The sequence below is a fragment of the Neovison vison genome, chromosome 5 (assembly GCF_020171115.1).
Source record: "Neovison vison isolate M4711 chromosome 5, ASM_NN_V1, whole genome shotgun sequence".
In the NCBI taxonomy this organism is placed as follows: Eukaryota; Metazoa; Chordata; class Mammalia; order Carnivora; family Mustelidae; genus Neogale; species Neogale vison.
The window spans coordinates 16,971,277-16,992,369 of record NC_058095.1 but is presented as its reverse complement, the minus strand read 5'-3'; the positions used below and the strand labels follow the sequence as shown (position 1 = coordinate 16,992,369).

Sequence of the window (21,093 nt, the reverse complement as noted above, 5' to 3'; positions counted from 1 at the left end):
CTTGGTGTCCCTGAAAGTTTGAACAAAGCCTTCGTGAACTTGCCCTTTTCTCACCACTAGCCAGGGTCTGCGCATCCTCGTGGCCTGGCCCCACTCCAGGCCCTGAAAGGGTAAGGGGAGCAGGCGCTAGCAGGGGGCCTCCCCCAGCCCTTGCAAAGCCATCTGCTTTCAGCAACCATTTCGCCTTCCTTCATGCACAGTTGTGGAGCCCACTGCATGCCCGGTTCTGGCTCCCTGGGCCCTGCCCTCTCGGGACCTAGGAAAGGGTGAAGGGGGGTTTGCTGTCTGCCTAAAGCTGGGCACGGGGGACCACCGGTGGAGGACACAGTGGTAGCCTCAGCGCCTTGCCAGTCTGCCCATGCCGGTGAAGAGGTGGTTCAGGCTGAGGGACCTCGAATGGCCGCCTGGTGTCTGGGCAGGACGGAAATGTGAGTGTGGGAGCTGTGCGCGCCCCGAATGGGGCCCCCTGTGTGGTGTGCAGAGCCCCGGTAGCCAGCGCTCGTCCAACAGCATGGAGCAGCGGGCAGAGTGTGGGATTCAGGGACAGACATACAGACAACAGTCTCACATTGGACGGCCCTGCTCCCAGGGCCATGCTCGACACACAGCTGGGGCTCGGGCAGGGCAATAACTCCTGGTATGGTCAACTCCATCTCGGCCACCGAGGGGGCTGTCCTCATATGTCCCGTGGGTGCAGGGGTGCAGCTGTGTGGGAGTCTCACTCCTGTCCCCCTCTCTCCCACCCCAGAAGAAGAGCAAGGTACACTACCATGTTGCCGTCATCATCAACTACCTGGGCCACTGCATCTCGCTCGTGGCCCTCCTGGTGGCCTTTGTCCTCTTTCTGCGGCTTAGGTGAGAAAGACTCAGCGTTGGCCCCAGGCCTTGAGCTGGGTAGAGAAGGAAGATGCAAGGGACAGCTCTGGGTGAGGGGCTGCTGGCAAGGGGGGGGGCTGTCCTCTCACCTCAGTGGGAAGGGGTGACAGAAAAAGAAGTCCCAGGTCCCTTGGAACCTCAGGCAGGGCCACTTCTGCCCCCCCACCCCGAACCCAGTCCTTGCCAGGGGCACAGGGGATGGCTGAAGCCCAGGCTTGCCTGTGCCACCCTGCCCGCGCCAGGATGCACCCATCTAGAAGGCCAGGAGGTGGAGCCCTTTGGGTTCAAACCTGGCTGGGCCCAGAACTATTGCCAAGGCTGCAGCCGGCCGCGCCAGGAAGAGGGGTGGGAGTCGGCGAGTGTCAGGCCCGCATGCTGGGAAGGAGGCATCCTGCTGGAAACTGTTTACTTTCTGACCCTGGAGCTACAGGAAAGGAGGGGCGCTGTGGGAGGAGGGGCATCCCCAGCAAGCAAGAAGCCCCCAGTTCCCACAGCATCAGCTTTGTGGCAGGCCCTGCCGTCAGAGCTTTGGTCTGGGCAGGGCTCTGGTAGGAAGGGCCTCGGGAGAGCCCCTGCTGCCACATCTCGCTGTGACTTAGCCAGTGAGCCCTGCCCTCAGTTTCCCCATCCACCCATCTGGGCTGGAGGGATGCTGGCAGCCTGTCCCTCACCGCCCCCCTTGCTCACATCACCAACTCTGCCGTCCCCCCTCCACCCCCAGGAGCATCCGATGCCTGAGGAACATCATCCACTGGAACTTGATCTCCGCCTTCATCCTGCGCAATGCCACGTGGTTTGTGGTCCAGCTCACCATGAGCCCCGAGGTCCACCAGAGCAACGTGGTGTGTCCTAGAGGGGCAGCCCCAGGGTCAGAGGAAGGGTTGGTGGAAAATGGGCAGGGCGCAGGCCTTGAGGCTGGATGGTTCCCTGGGGGGCGGGATGCATCCTACGGAGAGGAGGCCCCAGGCCCAGGATGGGGTGCTGCTGCTGCCACCACTGCCCCGCCCCCGTCTAAGTGTCATCTCTGCTTGGGGGGGTGGGGGGTGGTAGGGCTGGTGCAGGTTGGTGACCGCTGCCTACAACTACTTCCACGTGACCAACTTCTTCTGGATGTTCGGGGAGGGCTGCTACCTGCACACGGCCATTGTGCTCACCTACTCCACCGACCGGCTGCGCAAGTGGATGTTCATCTGCATCGGCTGGGGTAAGCCTGCCCCCCTCCCCCCTCTCCCTTCCCCCTTTCCCCCCAGGCTGGGCTACCCCCCCCCCAGGACCCACACTCTGGCCAGCTGGTGAGGGCCTGCGAGCCCAGGGCCAGGTCCAGGGCAGGGGTCGGGGTGAACACCTGTGCCCCTCCTTGGGGGTGGCGTGCAGCAAGTTGGATGCGTGAGTACGAGCTCTACCCAGGAGAACCCCTGCCCACCTCAAGGCCCTGGACCACATGAGGTTCCTCCAGGCTTTGCGTGCCCCCAGATCCCACTGATGAGCCTTGTGACAGCCAGTCTCTCCCCAGGTGTGCCTTTCCCCATCATCGTGGCCTGGGCCATCGGGAAGCTGTACTATGACAATGAGAAGTAAGTCCCCTCCTCCCCTGAGCCCAGAGGTCCAGGCTCCCATCCTAGCTCTGCCTGGCGCTCTCCAAGGACCTTTGACCAAATCACCTTCCATGGCAGGCCGTGGTTTCTTCATCCATGTAGGGGAGGGTGCCGGGGGCTAGACTTGGTCTGCGGGTTCCAGCAGTGCTGTGCTCGAGGTGGGGCTGGCTGAACAGCTGGATCCAGGCTCCTTGATCTGTCTTGGGATTTCACGAACAGCGTAAGGTCTACGGGCAGTGTCTGGAGTCACACGGACCCGGTTTTGAATCATGGACCCCTTCATTAAGTAGTTCTATGACCTCGGGCTAGCTACTGTGCTGTGCCTCAGTTTCTTCATCTATAAAATGGGCATCCTAGTAAAATTGGTTCCTGTAAAGGGTTTTTGTGGGGATGACAGAAGTCATATAATAGTAAGCCTTCAAAAGAGTGTCTGGCACATAGTAAAGGCCATAGAAATATTTTCTATAAATATTAAGCCTTGTTTAACAAAAGACTCCATGGATTTAATAGAAATGAATTCTGATGATCTCACAGAGGACACTTAAAAAAGCACCAGCGTCCAGGCTTGACCTCCAAAGAAGGGGATGTAATTGGTCTGGAGTGTGTCCTGGGTACAGGGATTTTTAGCTGCTAAGACTGAGAATCACTGAGAGAAAGGCAGAAAATGTGGGTTCATACCAGGAACCCACTGTCAATGTCAATTCCTTCCCACCCCCACAGAGGGGAGGGGCCTACCACAACCTCACTAAGCTCGACAAGGAGCCTGGAAAATGATATTCATATTTACCAGGCTGATGCTTCCTGACTCTGACCTGGCTGGCTCTCTCTGCCTTTGGCACAGCTGACAGGGTAAGGGAAGGTGGCCAGCTGCCAGACACCCCTGGGGGCTTGCGGCCATGCTGGAGATGTTGGGTCCTGGCACAGGAGCATCGTAAACCGTGGGCAACTGTGCCTGTGCCTGCAGGTGTGCAAGCGAGTACAGGGGAGGCAGGAAGAACAGGTTTCAAAAAACTGCCCAGTGTGTTTTGGAGGAAAAAGGACCCTTGGCTTAAGAAAGTCTGTCTGAACGGCTCTGGAGCCCCATCTAGTGGTAAGATGCTGACACTGCAGCAGAAGGGATCCAGGTGTAAGACACCAGAAAGAACTAACTTACAGACCCTGGGGTTAACGATTCCACCTGAGGTCTAGCTTGTATTTGGCCTACATAGTGCTTTTTGAAACCTTGAATTCCTTTCAAAGAGGTTTCACATAAAAATCCATAATCCAGTTTCTGGTTTATGGAAGCATCATGAGATGTAGGTATTGTGGGTCTGCATCCCCTGAGGGCCATCGTCTCCGCACAAGGACATGGGACTTCCCCTGTGCCTCACCTCCACCCACTGCCCAGATCCCCCAAGAGATTGCTGGAGGGAAATTCAAGAAAATGAAAAGCAGTTCTGCCTCTTGAACAGGTGAAACCTATGGAATCTCTGCCTGGGGGTCCTTCGGGCTGCAATTTAAGGGATTCTGAGATCACTGCTGCTGGGGGTTCGCTGCATGACAGTCATCACGTGACAGGTGCCTGTGTGACAGGCACCATGAGAGGGCTCGTGCCAGAGCCCCAGCAGGGCCCCAGGGAAGCAGTGGTGTGCTGAAGCCTTGCCTGTCCCACTCAGTGGTCATTTCCACCAACCCCCCTCCCTGCCACATTGCCTGCTTCCAGCTTTCATCTCCTAATAGAGGGTGCCGTCTGCCCATTTTGAAAATGGAATAACTGAGGCATTGTGGTGGGATCCTGACCTTCTCCCAGGGTTGGAATCGAGGCATCCAGATCCTGACTTCCAGCCCTAGTCCTGTCCTGACCAAGCACTGCCCTTCCCCGTGCTGCTGCCCTGGGCCCAGATGACCTCCCCCCTTACCATCCCTCTGTGGCTTTCTAGGTGCTGGTTTGGCAAAAGGCCAGGGGTGTACACTGACTACATCTACCAGGGCCCCATGATCTTGGTCCTGCTGGTAAGACCCTGGTGGAGGGGGGCGGGCAGGAGAGGGGGACAAGCAGTGCCTACTGGGGACGGACAGGGTCCCCGTGCAGACCAGACTTGAGACCCTGAGACCCCGCCCTGTCCACCCCGCCTGCCTCCAGCATCTTGTCCACACACACACACGCCTATACCATCCCACTGTGTGCTCCAATTACAGATCAATTTTATCTTCCTTTTCAACATTGTCCGCATTCTCATGACCAAACTCCGGGCGTCCACCACGTCTGAGACCATTCAGTACAGGTAACCCAGCCCGCCTCCCTCCCCTAACCGTGGGGGCTCCATAGATCCCAGCCTCGGACCCAGGTCTCCCCGCACGCAGGTCCGACAGCCCGTCCTGAAAACCCCAGCTCCCCATCTCAGACACTGGAGACCTGGCACTCCACCCCCAGGTCCAGCCCTCTTCCTCCCTCCTGGGGTGGGTTGTGACTCTGGGCCTCCCCACCCCCCCCCCCACCTCAGGAAGGCTGTGAAGGCCACTCTGGTGCTCCTTCCCCTCCTGGGCATCACGTACATGCTGTTCTTCGTGAACCCCGGGGAGGACGAGGTCTCCCGGGTCGTCTTCATCTACTTCAACTCCTTCCTGGAATCCTTCCAGGTATCACGACTCACCCCTCACTCTGGCTCTGGCTGTCCCCCCCGCACCTCCCGCCCTTGGGTGGGGATTCTTCCAGGCAGGGGCCCGGAGGGGCAGGAGGCTGTGGAGACGAAGGGGGTGGCCCGGAGGCTAGGTGGGGCCACACCTGTCCCCGTCCCTTGACCCACCTTCTCGGTCCACTCCAGGGCTTCTTTGTGTCTGTATTCTACTGTTTCCTCAACAGTGAGGTAAGGACACTGGGGCCCCGGAATGGCGGGGGCCTGTCGGGATCTGAGATTGTCTGAAGCCTCCTCCTGCCCTCCACACTCTCTCCTCCCTGCCCCCAGGTCCCTAACGGGGAGGCTGCTGGGATCCCCAGGGTGGTCCCTGACACCTGCCCACGTGCTCCTGCAGTGGCAAGCCCACTCCTTTGTTCTCATAGGCAGTTGGCGCGGGGTGGGGTGGGGGTGGGGGTCAGAAGCCCGGGTTTCAGTCTCATCAATGAGTCTATGAAAAGGCTGGTTGAAAACAGGAAGGGCTGAGCCCTTGGGCCGGGCGGGCATACGTGCTGAAGGGAGGAATTCTTCATGGCAAAGGCCATTTGACGCCTTTAGGTGGATGGGGAGAAGGCATCCCTTCTCAGAACATTTGAGAAAATCATCCTTGCGCATGCAATATGCAAATATGCAAATGAGAATGTTAACGAGATGAAGGTCCCCGCCTCCTGCGCTGCCCTCTGTGCGCCTCACACCTGCGCACTGCGCACCTGCGCGCTGTCCCAGTACCGCTGCTGGTGCGGGCCCTAGGGAAGGGAAGGGGGTGCTGAGACCCAGGCTCCCGCAAAGTGCTCTGCTCCGCGCCCTCGCAGGTCCGCTCCGCCATCCGGAAGAGGTGGCGCCGGTGGCAGGACAAGCACTCGATCCGTGCCCGCGTGGCCCGCGCCATGTCCATCCCCACCTCCCCGACCCGGGTCAGCTTCCACAGCATCAAGCAGTCCACGGCGGTCTGAGCTGGAGGGCCAGCGTCTGGAAGATGCTCTCCAGGCTCCGCCAGCTGCCCTGCCTGTGGAGGGGACCGGCCCCTTCTCACACTCTGTATCCCCAGAAGCCGCTGACACCGACAGCCTGGGGGACACGCCCCCTCCCCGACCCTGGCAGAGCGGGAGTTCCAGGCCTGTGAGAGCAGCCACAGTCTGGACCCCAGGATGAATGGGAAATCATCTGTACGATTGGTCTGGGTCCAGGGCCTCTGGCTCCCCCGTGCCCCAGTCCTCCCTGGAGATGGAAGGAAAATGGAGTGAAAATGGCCAGCTGGGAACCCAGAGCAGTACATGGGTCCCTCCAGGAGGTGCCTTCTCCCAGAGCACAAGAGACCTGGGGCCTGTCCTCAGCAGCTGGGGGGCGACAATCGCTGTCCTAGAGGAATTAGGGGAAACTTTTGTGACAGCCTCCAACCACTATGATGATGCCTCCGGGTGTTGGCAATGCCTTCCAGTACCAACAGGAACCAAAGCCAGGTTGCCAGAAGCCCCAGGCAATGTCATTAGAAAGCCGGTGGCATCATCAGACCACAGGCCACACAGCAGGAAATGCTCCCGAGCACCCCGGACTTCATCTGTGGCACTGTCGTCGGAAACGCCCTGTCTCGCTGCCTTGCACCTTGGACCTTGACTGCCCTGCAGCCCAGCAGGCTGCCCCCCCTTTACCCCCACAGTATTCACACCCTGCTTTCTGTCTCCTCCTGTCCCTGGTGTCTCCCGCTGTGTGGGAAGATGGGGGTGGGAGGGAGAGGGAGTGTCCTGTGAGCAAGAAATAGGGGGTGCCCCAGACAAAGCCAGTGTCCCTTTCAGGGGGCAGAGAATACTCGGGGCCCTCCTGCCTGCTGGCCTCAGGGATCTGGCCTCCGGGGGAGCCTCTGTGCTGGTCGCAGGGAATTTGGGGTCCCCTGGGTGGCCTCTGGGGCAGCATGATTAGCTAAGCAGAGATAGGAGAAGGGGCAGGGCACTTGGCTCCTCTCTGCCTGAGGGTCCTAGAGCTGGACAGCTGGCTCTTGGGACAACCAGCTAGCCCCCACTGGACTCTCCCGTGGCCAGAGGTACTGGGTCACTGGAGCCAGGCTTTCAGAGATAACAGCATCAGCTCTGAGGGGTGGCTGTTGTAAATAATAATATTTATCTTTCCAACCAGCATTTGTGAATGTCTGGTCTGCACAGGGCTGGGTGGGGAGGGCGCAGCAGAGAAAGGGAGGCCAGTTTTCAGTCTTTGGGACCAGGATGTGGCTGGGAAACCTGACACCACTCCCACCCCTCAGGATGGGGGCCAAGGTGAGCCACTGGGGGCATGGGTCTTCGAACTCAGCTGCCAAGGATAGCCCTTAGAAGGGGAAAGTTATGGGGAGGGAGCCACAGGTGAACAGTGCCAGCCAAGGACACTGTGGATGGGGCAGGGGCCACGGGGACAGCTTGAACCCAGGTGTGGCCATTGGACCAGACAGGAATGCTGTCCCAGCCCCAAGGGAGGAGCAGAGCTGGAAGCCAGAAGTACAGCTGGGGAGGCCTTGACACTGTCTCGGTTGAGACTCCCAGAAACAGACTCAGAAACAAGGTTTCCAGAACGAATTCGGGGAAAGGAAGCCCAGGAAGAGAATGGGGGCATAAGGCCAGGAAAGGGAGGCAGCGGAAGTGGGGGATACCCACCTCCACAGCCCCCCCTAGAGGCAGCCGGAGCGTAGTCCTGCAGCAGAAGCTTGAAGAGCCAGAATAGGGCACACCCCCCTTAAGCCCACCCAGGGACCACAAGGGAGGAAGGCTGCTGGCGGGGGGTGGGGGTGGGGGGGTGTTGGGGGGGTTGTTAATCCCCTTGCACTTCCCCCAGCCACATGAGCCATGAGACCAGGAGAGAAAGCCCGGGCACAGCAGCATGGTGGAAGGCAGCAAACTCCACCCTGGCACCCAGGGATAGGGCAGCCTGGCTCTCGCTCCTGGGTCTCCAGACTGGGGATGCGGGGAGGGGACCAGAGGCACCAGGACAGAGATAGGCTGACAGCCTCCTGAACAAGGACGGTGGGGGGACAGTGAGAGAAGAGTCCCAGAGAAAGATTTGTGGAACAAGAGGGACAAGAAGTGCCCACGATCGAGGTGTCTTTCACAACTCTGCCTTTCACTCAGTGAAGAAGTGAGAAAGCAAGGCTTCCCCTGCACAAGTTGGGCTGTGGGGACGGGGCTCCCCAAGGATGGAGGAGCATTGGAAGGAGGTTGCGTGGACAAGGGGTCCCGGGGACCCGAGCTGGGGCACCGCCCCCTTTCCTGCCGGTGCCTCCAGGTTGCTTTAGCTGCTGGGCCCCCTCCACGCACCTGCTGTGCACTCAGCCCTGCCTGGCCCAGCACAAGGGGCAGAGATGAGCGGCACCCCCAAGACGAGGGCCAGCAGCCAAGGGCAAAGCCTCCAGCTCCAGAAGGCCGCATCAGAGGACACCTCCAAGACGAGGCTGACAGTCATCAGAGAAGCTGCTCAGGGGGGGCCCTGGCCAGGGGCTTCAGGATACCCCCCCATTCGGAGACTAAAGGGAGGAGGGGCTGCTTCAGAAACATCCGGGCCCCCAAGAACTGTATCTCCTCTGCCATGGGCAGGTGCCCAGACTTTAACCCTTCCACGGCCCCTGGCTCAGAGACCAGGGTGAAGACAGGCCCCCAGATGGGGTCTCTGAGGGTCACTGCCCTGAGGTTCAGCTGGTGGGCTGGGTGGGAAGAAGTCCCTTGGGGGGGAGTGGGGGTGTGAAGAACGGACAGACACACGAGAGCTCTTCTCCATGCTGCACCCAGAGGCTGCAGTTCTGGGGTACCCCACCCGAGCCCATTTCTCCCTGGGACCCTCCTTCATGGGCACAGACCCCCGGTGGAGGAAAAACTGCCCTATGGGGTTTTGGTTTTCCAGTTCGGGCCCCTTCACCTTTGAGTGGGACAACATGGCCCCTACCCTGGGGTCCTCTGTTTCCCCTCCAGGCCTCCTCAGTCCTCCTGCCCCTACTGAGTCAGATGCCCTGGGATAGGACTGGGGAGGGAGTCAGATGTGGGAAAAAAATGCTAGGGAGGAAGGGAGGTTTTAGAATCCAGATGTTAATACTTAACTGTGGGCATTGGTAAACTGCTTTGCAATCAGCAAAATCCTTTATAACATGTGTTATCTAGTCTTCAAGTGACTCAGGGAGCAGGGAACACCCCATTTTACAGCCAAAGAAACTGAGGCCTGGTGATCCCTCTGAGATCAAAGGTCCAGGGCTCCTTCCAGCCCTCAGTGGGCTGCAGTCCCCAGGTTTGGGTTTCAGAAGGCTGGGACAGATAACGCAGCTCTGGGGGGAGGGGGCAGCAGGAAGCCTCAGGGCTTCAGATCATCTGGTTGGGGACGAGTCCCAGGTGAAGATGGAGCCAGCCCAAAGATGGCACGGCCAGCGTCCAGTTGCTGAGCTCAGCTCGGTGGGAGCAGTGAGGGTTCTGCACGTCTGTCCTGATTCCCGACACGCACGCCCTTATCTTCCCAACACCCTCCACCCTTCCACTCCTTAAATGGATACTTAATGGCAAACAGGCCACCAGAAGCTTCTGTGGGTCCCCCTGCACCCACCCAGGCTCTGCTCAGCCCAGGCAAGGGGGTCACCAGCCTCCAGCTCAAGGGCCTCTCAGGATCATCTCATGGACCGCCCCGACTTCAAACTCAACTGCCCGCCTGAAGACGAACGGGAGCTGGTCTCTGGGTTTCAACACCAGCAACACCCTCCGGGGCTGAGTGCTTACTAAGCACCAGGCACAGCCAAGCCCCTCACCTGCTCTTCATACCATCCTGTGAGGCAGGGGCCGTTATCCCCACTAAACAGGTGGGGAAAGGGAGGCACAGAGAGGGTACAAGGCCTGCCCCAGGGCGCCCAGCGGTGGCATGGCTGGGTGTGAGCCCAGGCTGGCCTCATCCAGCTTCTACGTGTTCAGCCCTATGCAGCAGGAGTTCTTTGCCCCTCCATGCCCCGCTGCTCCCTCCAATACCCTCCCTAGAGAAACTCCTCAGATTCCCTAGCTTGTGGGCAAACAGCATGCAGACAGAAAGCTAGACGTAGAAGTTGGCCCCTACAAAGTGGGGGTGTCAGGGAGCCTACTCCTGAGCCTGGCCCCGCCTCCAGGTGTCCCAGCCCTGTCGCTGTTTCATGCCAGAACATTGCCTCCTGTCCCTCCCTTGTACAGCCCGCCAGCCTCTGCAGAACCAGCTGGTCAGGCTCGGGCTCAAGACAGGCCCGCACCATGTATATTTTTCAAAGTTCTATGTGTGTTGGAAACATCAATGAGATCATTGGGGATAACTTCAGAGACCACCTTCAGCCCCCAGACTGCCACCCACTCACTCCATCTGCCCCTCTGAGGGGTTCTGGACAGATGCCTGCTGCCTGGCCTTATTGCCCACTGGGCCAAGGCAGGTGGGGGCAGAAGCAGAGGTGAGGGCCATGTACTCAGTGCACAGTGAGGAGACTGGGCGAGTGAGGCGGGCACCCAGCTAGGGTGGGGAAGACGAGGATGCAGACCCACAAGGGCTCCTGCCTCTCACCTCCATTGCTGGGACAGTTGGGGAGAAAGCAGAGGGTGACCCAGTCTCTTCTCGGTGTCTGTACCATCTCTAGAATGTGCATCTAGGACAGCCTCAGGCCAGGAAGTGTGGCCAGTGAGGGGGCCAGTAAGCGGGGCCCCCTCCCCACCCTTCTTGAACAGCCACACTGGGCTAAGGCCTGCTGTGTGAAGTCAGCAGTCCTTGCTGCCCTGAGTGGACAAAGACAAATGCTCCAGGTGCCCACCCTAGGTCCCCACACAGAAGGTGGAGACACCACCCCTGGCCTGCCTGGGACAGTGAGGCTGAGAGCCCAGGCCATAGCTAGAGAAGCAGCAAGGAAAGGACCAGAAGCTGCAGATACAGGGGGAGGCCCTCCAGAAAAGGGATGGAATCTGGAGATGGAGGTGGGCCGGGCTGCAGAGTCTGGGAGCAAAAAACCAGCCTCAGCCACTTGCCACTTGTGTGATGGCGCCTTCCGGGGCAGTGTGCAGAGCGCCCCCTACAGCCAGGCAGAGAGAAGAGCAGCTCCAGGGTCTTGGGAATGATGGGGGGACGAAATGGGGATGAAGGTGGGAGGATCTGGGGAAGCAGCCTTTGGAAAGACACCCAGAAGCCTTCAGGGAACCAGGTCCCAGGATGAGCCTCAGAGGGAAGAAGCCTAAAGAAAATTCTTTGAGCCAGGAGCCCAAGGGTAGATGAGGGAGGAAGGGCGGCAGCAGGCTCTTTTGGGGGAGCCTGTGTTTCTGAACCCCAAATAGGGGCATAGAGTGGTCTAGTTCCAGAACTTTTCATCACCCTAATGGAAACCCCATTCCCATTAAGCTGTCACTCCCCATTCCACCATCCTAGCCTCTGGCCACCACGAACCTGTTTTCTGTCTCTGTAGCTTTCCCTAAGCTGGATATTTCACAAAAGTAGGACCATACTTGGGGCACCTGGGTGGCCCAGTGGGTTAAGGCCTCTGCCTTCGGCTCAGGTCATGATCCCAGAGTCCTGGGATCGAGCCCCGCATCGGACTCCCTGCTCAGTGGGGAGCCTGCTTCTCCCTCCCTCTCTCTGCCTGCCTCTCTGCCTACTTGTAATCTCTATCAAATAAATAAATAAATAAATAAATAATAAATAAATAAATAAAATCTTTAAAAAAAGTGTTTGTCCTTTCGTGTCTGGTTTCTTTCACTTAGCACAAACTTTTCAAGATTCACCCACATCATAGCAGATGTGAGAACTTCGTTCCTTTTTACGGCTGAATAATACTCTGCCACACAGAAAGACCACACTATCCGTTCATCTGCTGAAGGCATTTGAGTTCTTTCCATCTATTCTGTGTTATTGTGAATAGTGCTGCTATGAACATTCACGTACGAGAGTTTTGTTTGTTTGTTTTCGGAACACCTGTTTTTGATCCCTTTGTTATGTACCCCAGGGGTAGGATTCTGGGTCATATGGTGACTCTACGCCTCATGTACCAATGACCCACAAACAGCTTTCTACGGGCAGCTGCACCATTGCACATCCCCACCAGCGACATAGGAGAGTTCTAATTTCTCCACCTCTTCACCAGAACTTGTTACTACCTGCCTTCGTAGTCACAGCCACCTTGGTGGGTGTGCGGGTCGGTTTTTAAGAGACCCAAGTCTCCCTGTGTTGGGAGATGGGGGCCCAGAACGAGGGTCGAAGCCGAACATCAGCGGGGCCCCAGACAGATTTTATTATCACAGCACTCAGGAAGGGGCTGGCTGGCCGCCCCACCGCGCTCAGATCTAGGTGCTGGAATGCAGAGAGGTCTTGCTTCCCTAACCACCCCTGACCATCGCACCAATCCTTCCCTGCAGTGGGAACCCATGGAAGGAGCAGCCGGCAGCCTTCCCCAGTCCCCAGGCCCTGCCAGGTGTCCCCGCACCAGCTGGGGGTACACTCACCTGTCTGCTGGCTCTTTCCCTCGTGTATTTCTGACAGTTACCTTGTCATTACAATTACTGTTTGTAATTGAATTAAATCTTATAGCCATGGACAAAACAGAATTACACAAACAATGAGAAATGTTGTCTCTTCTGAAAACTCAGTTGAAAGACACAATCTGAGTCACACAAACAATTAGCTGTCAACTCAGGTGGGGGCGAGACAAATAGAAATACCTGGAGTTGGGGGGGGAGAGATTGGGAGAGTCCAATCTCTAGTTGCCGGTGGTATGGTGGTGGCTCTAGCTGCCGACCACTTCGCAAGATCCTTGAAGCTTGCCCTCCACCCCCCGCCCACCGAGAACCCAAAGCGTGGATTTTTCAAGGAAGGTGACTTGTGATCAAAGCAGATGCCTTAAGGAGATCAGTGAGTAGTTGTTCTGTTAAAGTGAAAATAAAATGTATTTTGTAGGGACGCCTGGGCGGCTCAGTGGGTTGAGCTGCTGCCTTCGGCTCAGGTAATGATACTGGGGTCCTGGGATCGAGTTTTGCGTCGGGCTTCTTGCTCAGCAGGGAACCTGCTTCCTCCTCTCTCTCTGCCTGCCTCTCTGCCTGCTTGTGTGTACTCTCTCTCTCTCTCTGACAAATAAATAAAATCTTTTAAAAAATGTATTTTGTAGGTTGAATTGTGTTCCCAGAAATGATACGTTGGAGTTCTAAACTCCAGGACCTGTAAACGGGACTTTATTTGGAAATGGGACCTTTGAGATGAACCATGTTAAGATGAAGTCACTGGATGGGCCCCAGGGCAGTATGAGGGTGAAGGTGTGGGGAGAGCAGAGGCAGAGATGTGACTGACGGGGCTGCAGCCCAAGGACACCAGGATCGTCAGCCACCACCCACATGAAGAAGCAGTGGGAAGGACATGGTGAAGGGTCCTACCCAGAGTCTCCGAGGGAGCCTGGCCCTGCTGATACCTTGATTCTGGACTTTGTCAAGGTCAGCATGGCCTGAATAACAAGTAGTCTGGGGGCTTAAACAACAAGTACAATGTCGCACAGTCCCGAGGATTGGGAAGAGTGAGATCAAGGTGCCAGCTGAGTGCGTTCCTCATGAGGGATCTCTTCCTGGTTTGCAGACCTCTGCCATCAGGCTGGATCCTCATGAGGTGGAGAGGGAGGTCATCTCTCTCATGTCTCCTGTAAGGAAACCAATCCCATTCCTGAGGGCTCCATCTTCAAGACACCATTTCCTTCCAAAGGTCTCACCCCCAAATACCATATGTAAAAGTATGGAGACTTTTCAATGAGTCCCGTCTTCAAATGATTTTTTTCAACACACCCATGGGTTAGCCAGTCCCAGTCATCTGGAGCAAGTGAGCAAGACAGAGTCTGCTGGGCACCCTGTGCAGAGCATGGCAGAGTTCACCAGAAGTTTCCATCTTGTCCAACACCCTGAGTTTCCATCTGGTCTCTACTACTCACATGTCACCTTGGAAAAGTCTCTTCACTGCCTGGGGCCTCGGTCCCTTCTACTGAAAAGCAGGGTCATTCACAAACACATCCCACGTGCGTTTTCCAAGGATCATTTGCTGTTCCAGAATCTGAAAGCAGCAGAGAGAGAGACAACGTCTCTGTCCTCACGGAACTTGACCAGTGAGACACAGAAAATAAACTAGGAAACATATAAGCAAAGACCTGAGTTGTGGGGCGCCTGGGTGGCTCAGTGGGCTAAGCCTCTGCCTGCCTCTCTGCCTACTTGTGATCTCCATCTGTCAAATAAATAAATAAAAATAAAATAAATAAATAAAATAAAACAAAATCTTAAAAAAAAAAAAAAAAAAAAAGACAGACCTAAGTTGTGTCATGAATGCTAAGAAGAGGGCTTGTTTGCTCCTGGCCATGGTGGTGGAGGGAACACTGAGGCACGGGTCTGTAGGATGAGAACTAGCAGCGGGCGAGGCCTCTGGGCAGGGGGTCAGAGCTGGATGGCCAGAACGCCTTCTGGAGTCAAGAGGCTGGACAGCTCCCTGGGCAGGGCAGGCCTAAGGGAGGGATTGGTGTGGGAGCTGGATCTGAGGCCTGGGGCGCAGGCCTGTGGGCTGGGCTTCTCCGAGCTCAGGTTTACTCCTCCATGCAGAGCGTGTGCTCAGGAGCTCAAGCTGCTGTCACAAAGAGACCCACCATGAGCCGAGGGCTTAAGGAAGATAATGTATCCAAGTGTCGGTGTTGTGCTTCCCACAGCATGGGGCCATGCCGACAGCCAGGATCCTGCTTCCTTTCCTTCCTCTCTTTCCATCCCTTAGGACAACGTCCTCCCCACCATAGTCAATGGCCTTCCCATGACTGGCTTGTGAAACAGGAAGAGACAGACGAGGGGCCTCGGGATCTCTGTCCAGGCTCCTGAGATGCTCCCGTCATTTCTGCTCAATTCCAATGGCAAAGACTTGACCATAGGGCAGATCCGAACTCCAAGGAGAGCTCGAAATGAAATTCTGGTCACGTGTCACTACAAAAAAGCGTGGGTTTTGGAGGGCACCGCGCAGCCTCAGGCCAGCTGGACACAGTAGTAATACTCCCCTGCAAGGATGCGATGGGTACAGATGAAGTGCGCGGCACTTAGTAAGTGTTCAATAAAAGTTTGCAAGGTCAGTGAGGTCAGGGATCCCAGAGGCCTCAGAAACCCTGTGGTCCAATGTTGTCATTTCTTGACAGCTGAAGAAACAGGTGCAGAAACGAGAAGCATCTGTCCAGTTGCCCAGTCCTTAAGGGCCAAAGTTGGTCCAGAATCCGTGTCCTGGATCCTTGACCCCATTCTCTCTCACCTCCGATTTCCAATGACTGATCCAGGCCCACCAGGAGCTGAGCAGAGAGCAGGGACCCTGGGGACCTCTCTGTGGGGCGGGGCGGCAGGGCTGGGGGACAGCCCGGAGAAGGACCCTGGGCTCCAAAGTAGTGCCCTGGGCCCTGGTGGCGTGGCTTTGTGACCAGGTAGGTGTGGCTCCAGTTTCCCAGACAGGAGGCCGGGTGGCTCTGTGACAGAGGGCCACACCCGCCCCCCCCCCAACCCCGCGCTGGGAGCAGCGGCTGCTCGGGGAGGCAGCGGCAGGCGGCTGAGGAGGATGGCGTTCCTGGGCGGCTTCCTCCTCCTCCTCCTCCTCACCAGCACCGTGGCCCGGGGGGAGTACGGCGTGGTCCACGTGGTGGCCGAGAACTGGAGCAAGGACTACTGCGTCCTGTTCAGCTCTGACCACGTCACCCTGCCCCGGGACCTGGGCCACGCCCCGCTCCTGCCCCTGCACGATGGCACCACGGCGCCCTGGTGCCCAGGCCTGGGCGCCCCCGGCGGAGCCCAGCCCAGCTCCCCCCACCAGCGGCCCCTCCACCGCACCACCGCCATGGTCATGAGGGGCAACTGCAGCTTCGACGCTAAGGGCTGGCTGGCTCAGGGCCAAGGCGCCCACGGGCTGCTCATCGTGAGCCGGGTCCGCGGCCAGCAGTGTGCGGACACCAGCCCGGCCCCCCAGGACCCCCAGCAGCCCCTGCCGGGCCTCACCATCCCCGTGGCCGTGCTCCGCTACACCGACATGCTGGACATCCTCAGCCACACCCACGGCAGCGCCGCGGTCCGCGTGGCCCTGTACGCGCCCCCGGAGCCCGTCATCGACTACAACATGGTGGTCATCTTCATCCTGGCCGTGGGCACCGTGGCCGCCGGCGGCTACTGGGCGGGCCTGACCGAGGCCGACCGGCTGCGGCGGCACCGGGCCCGAGGAGAAGGAGGAGGAGGAGGAGGAGGAGGAGGAGGAGGGGGGCCGGGCGGGCGCCCCCAGCAGGGAGCGCAGGCGGCCCCGGGGGGCCGGGAGGACGAGGACGAGGACGTGCCCGTGGACTTCACGCCGGCCATGACGGGGGCCGTGGTCACCATGTCCTGCTCCATCATGCTGCTGCTCTACTTTTTCTACGACTGCTTCGTCTACGTCATGATCGCCATCTTCGGGCTGGGGGCGGGCACCGGCCTCTACAGCTGCCTGGCACCCCTGGTGCGCCACCTGCGCCCGCAGCCCGCGTGGGGACCCGTGGCCGGCCGGTGGGTCTGTGTGCACCGGCCCCTGCTGCTGCTGGCCGGCCTGTGCGCCGTGGTGACCACCTTCTGGGTGGCCCACCGCAACGAGGACGGCTGGGCCTGGCTCCTGCAGGACACACTGGGGGTGGCCTACTGCCTTTTCGTCCTGCGGCGGGTGCGGCTGCCCACGCTCAAGAGCTGTGCCTCTTTCCTGCTGGCCCTGCTCGCCTTCGACGTCTTCTTCGTCTTCGTCACGCCCCTGCTCACCAGGACCGGGGAGAGCATCATGGTGGAGGTAGCCTCCGGACCCATGGATTCCTTGAGCCACGAGAGGCTCCCCATGGTGCTCAAAGTGCCCCGGCTGAGCTTCTCAGCTTTGACGCTGTGCGACCAGCCCTTTTCCATCCTGGGCTTCGGGGACATTGTGGTCCCTGGCTTCCTGGTGGCCTACTGTCACCGCTTTGATGTGCAGATCCGCTCACGCCGGGTCTACTTTGTGGCCTGCACCACAGCCTACGCCATGGGCCTGCTGGTCACCTTTGTGGCCATGGTCCTCATGCAGATGGGCCAGCCCGCCCTGCTGTACCTGGTCTCCAGCACCCTGCTCACCAGCCTGGCTGTGGCCACCTGCCGCCAAGAGCTCACCCTCTTCTGGACCGGCCAGGGTAGAGCGAAGACACCTGCCCAGCCCGTGACAGGGCTCCGTGGAGCCCCTTCGGGTGGCTCGGAGAAGCAGGAAGGTGCAGCAGCTGTCCATGTGGCCAGCCAGTTTGAGGGGGCCGCCAGCCACCTGGCAGAGGACTTGGACGGCAACCTGGAGGAGGACACGGCCGGCACCGCCACCGTGTCTGAAGACGAAGTCACTGGTCCGGGTGGTCGCAGTGATAGCTCTGAGGGCTGGAGCGATGCCAATCTGGACCCCGACGAGCTGCCCCCTGCCTTCCCTGGCGCCTTGGAGGAGCCGATGCCACGGGAGCCGCAGGCCATGCTGAGACCGATGATGCCGCTGATGCCACCGCCCTCAGAGCTGGGCCGTGCTCAGGCCCAGGCCTACGACACTGGCCTGCCCTGGACAGGGCTCCACAAGAGGAAGGGCTTGAAGGTGAAGAAGAGCCTGTCGACCCAGGCTCCCCTGTGAACCAGAATGCTGAGACACGTGCCTCGAGGGGGGCCGGCAGAGTGCGCCACAGTGCAGCCACACGTGGTCCAAAAGCAATAGGGGCATTAAAGATATTCCATATCTACTCAGCAGAACTTCGTTGTCTGTTGTGACTGGAAGAAAACAGCGACCACGGCATAGATCCATGCAGGACCTGGAGGGTTCTGAGGCTGGGTGCCAGCCCCTAGGTATGCAGAGCACTTAGTAGGCCCAGAGAGGGCATGTGACGGGCATGAAGTTCCTCAGCAAGGTCAGGAATTGCTCCCAGGGCTTACTGGACAGCCACCTCCCCTCTCCCCACCTGCCCACCCTCCATGCCAGAGCCCCAGCTCCCCAGCCTGACTGACAGGCCCCATGCCTGGATCCCTACCTCACGGCCCATCTTTTCCTCATGCTCAGGTCCAGCAGAACCATTACTGTTCCTTGATTGCACCACACCCTCCCCTCTCTCTTTGCACATGCTAGTCCCTCTGGCTGGGATGCCCTTTCCGTCCCAGACAGAAATACCCCAACCCAGGTTTACTCAAACACTGTTAGACACCTTTCAAGTGCTAGCTCACATCCACCCTCCCCTCCCCCCCCACCGAGACCTCCCTGCTCAAGATGTCCTGACAGCAGCACATGCCCAGCGTGTTCCCGTTCTCATCCACCCGTTGTGTCCACAGGCACTGAGTATGTACCTGCTGTGTGCACTGCCCCATGGAGGGGGGTGCACAGAAGGAGGCTGCTGTCTAGCTGGGGAACGGCAATTGAGAACAGACCAGAAACAACCTGAGAATCACCTCAGAGCAGGAAGGGAGAGATCAGAACCTGAGCGGAAAAATGTAGATCAGGGCTCTAGGTCCCACACTCCCTTCACTGACTCTGGGCATGGACCATAGTCTCATCTTCAAAATGGGATTTATAATACCATGTCTCCTGGAGGCAGGGGCATGGACAAGATGACCTCTTGAGGACCCCATGGTTTTTTAGGCCGGATGCTGTGGTTATATGCTTTTTAACAAAGGAAATGAACTCTGGGGTCAGGCGAGGCTGCCTGGAGGAAGCTTTGCTGGAGGTGAGGGACTCATCACAGAGGCCATGTGGTACAACGGTTAGGGTTCTTGGACCACTGCCCCCTGGAAATTCCAGCTCTACCACTGACCTACAGCATGTCGCTGAGCCAGTGGCTTAGGACCATGGTTTACTCATCTGTAAAAAGGAATAATAATAAAAACCCCAATTATCATAGGGCTTGGGGGAGGTTGGAATGAGTTGGCTGATTGATGCGGTGCTTTATGAATGTTAATTCTGTTTCTGTCCCTCCCCTACATCCAACTCCCGCACGCCTCTGAGGCCTGGCCCCTGACTCCCCAGCCACCACTCACACCCAGCATCCCTGCCCCCACCTCCTCTAGTCAGGGATTGCGCACCAGCCCCCTCCCACACCATCCTCTCCCCACACAGGACTCCCCTGGCTGGAACTTTCTCTTCCTCCCATACTCCAGCATTGGGCCTGGCTGGCTCCATCAAGGCCTTCCTTGATGATCCTTTCTAAAGTAGACCCCAGCCTTGGGTACACTGCCGTGCACCTGCTCACTGGCTTTCTCTCCTACCCCAGGCCAGTGTCAGCTTCTTGAGAGCAGGGGCTTCTCTGTCTTATGCATCTGTGGGGTTCCAGAGCCCAGAACAGGGCTGGGGGCAGTCGGTGCTTGATTTATGTTTTGTTGGAGGAATGAATGAATGAGGCATTGATCCGGCTTGAACTCTAGAGGAAAAGGAGATGCCGTGAAGAAGGCCTCGCTGCCCAGGCCACCTTCCTGGGACCCTGCGGGGGTCAGTGCAGGGATGGGACCCTGAGCGGCTGGCTGGGCCCTGGGTGTGGGGATTAAGGGAGCTGGTGCAGGGGGCTGGTAAGGTGAATCTCGAAGAAAGCTCCCTCATTGACCCACTCTGCAAAGGGCACCTGAAGGCCCGGGCCAGGCAAGGGCAGTGTGTAGAACCTGGGCCAGGACACTGACCAGCGGGCTTGGCAGCCCCTCCCACCGGAGCCGGCAGCCATCTGGCCTGAACAGAGGGGCCTCTGCGGGCCCTGGCTCACCCCCAGCCCCGGCAGCCTTCCCACTGCTGACCTGCGTCACTGGGCCTGCCAGGGATGGACTCCACGCCTCTGCCAGGGCGGAGAGGGGAGGGCTCTCAGCCCCTTCATCCTCAGTCTGGGGGACAAAGGATGTCTTCACTCCCAGGAATTTGCAGTCTGAGTGGCTCCCTGGGGCAGGAAGCGTGCCTGCCTTCCAGAAGAGGATTCTAAAGGGTGAGTCTGACTCCGTCCTCCCCACTCCAGCCCGCAGGGGCGAACATTCAGAGAGACGCTATCTCCAAGATGGGGAGGCTAGTACTCTCTCTCTTACCCTTACCAAATGGGTAAGGGGCTGAGCCTGGGCTCCAGGAACCTCGGAGGGCTTCCGCTGCTGTTCTGTGGCGGCCCAGAGGTCCCCGCTCCTGCCCTGACCCCAGAGCCAGTGTCCCCTTTCAGCTGTGCGTTCTGCCTCACTTTGCCAGCTCCCTTCCCAGGGACTGGGTTGAATCCAGGTGGCTGGACCAAGCTGCCACCTGTCAGAGGTGCCCAGAGCTTGCAGCCACCACCTGCATGCCAGAGAGACACAGGACACTGCACGCACGTGTGGATGCATGAACACGCGTGTGCACACGTCCCACACAGCCCTCAGGTACGTGTTTACCATACGTGTACCTCCATGCCCTACACACACATGTGCATACCCATGGCCGAGCACATGTCCCTGTACCGGACACTCATACATACTTGTGCACACCCTCCACGTGTGCACACACAGGCACACACACTCACACACCTACACACACACACCAGGACTGCCTTGGGCTTGGGAGTTGGGGTGCTGACACCTGGACTTCCCACCTCAGAGGACAGGGTGGGCCTTTCCTGATGGGGTAGATATGGAGATGCCGTGCTCAGGCCTCCCTTCAAGAAAGGTATTTGGGGATGCCTGGGTGGCTCAGTGGGTTAAGCTTCTGCCTTCAGCTCAGGTTATGATCTCAGGGTCCTGGGATCGAGTCCTGCATTGGGCTCTCTGTTCAGCAGGGAGCCTGCTTCCTCCTCTCTCTCTGCCTGCCTCTCTGCCTACTTGTGATCTCTGTCTGTCAAATAAATAAATAAAATCTTAAAAAAAAAAAGAAAGAAAGAAAGGCATTTGGTCGACAGCTTCTTCTGGGGTCCCCTGAGCTAACCAGCCCAGGTAGCTTTTCAGGAAGATGCGGGACACAGAGGGCCAGCTAATGACTGAGCAAGATGGCGGCGC

General features: G+C 58.4%; 2 protein-coding genes across 2 annotated transcripts; both read left to right on the top strand.

The window, feature by feature from the left end:
- The first annotated feature begins 639 nt into the window (after nt 1-639).
- LOC122907570 (corticotropin-releasing factor receptor 1-like) lies at nt 640-6,170 on the top strand. Its single transcript, XM_044250376.1, is given in 11 exon segments — nt 640-658; nt 661-728; nt 731-855; nt 1,598-1,718; nt 1,927-2,080; nt 2,390-2,450; nt 4,391-4,463; nt 4,650-4,735; nt 4,955-5,090; nt 5,276-5,317; nt 5,938-6,170. Coding segments are annotated over 11 exon segments (1,026 nt in total). The 3' UTR covers nt 6,079-6,170.
- A 9,503-nt stretch (nt 6,171-15,673) lies between these two features.
- SPPL2C (signal peptide peptidase like 2C) lies at nt 15,674-17,755 on the top strand. Its single transcript, XM_044250375.1, has one exon. The coding sequence runs from the start codon at nt 15,674-15,676 to the stop codon at nt 17,753-17,755; it is 2,082 nt and encodes a 693-aa protein (XP_044106310.1).
- Nucleotides 17,756-21,093: the final 3,338 nt, after the last annotated feature.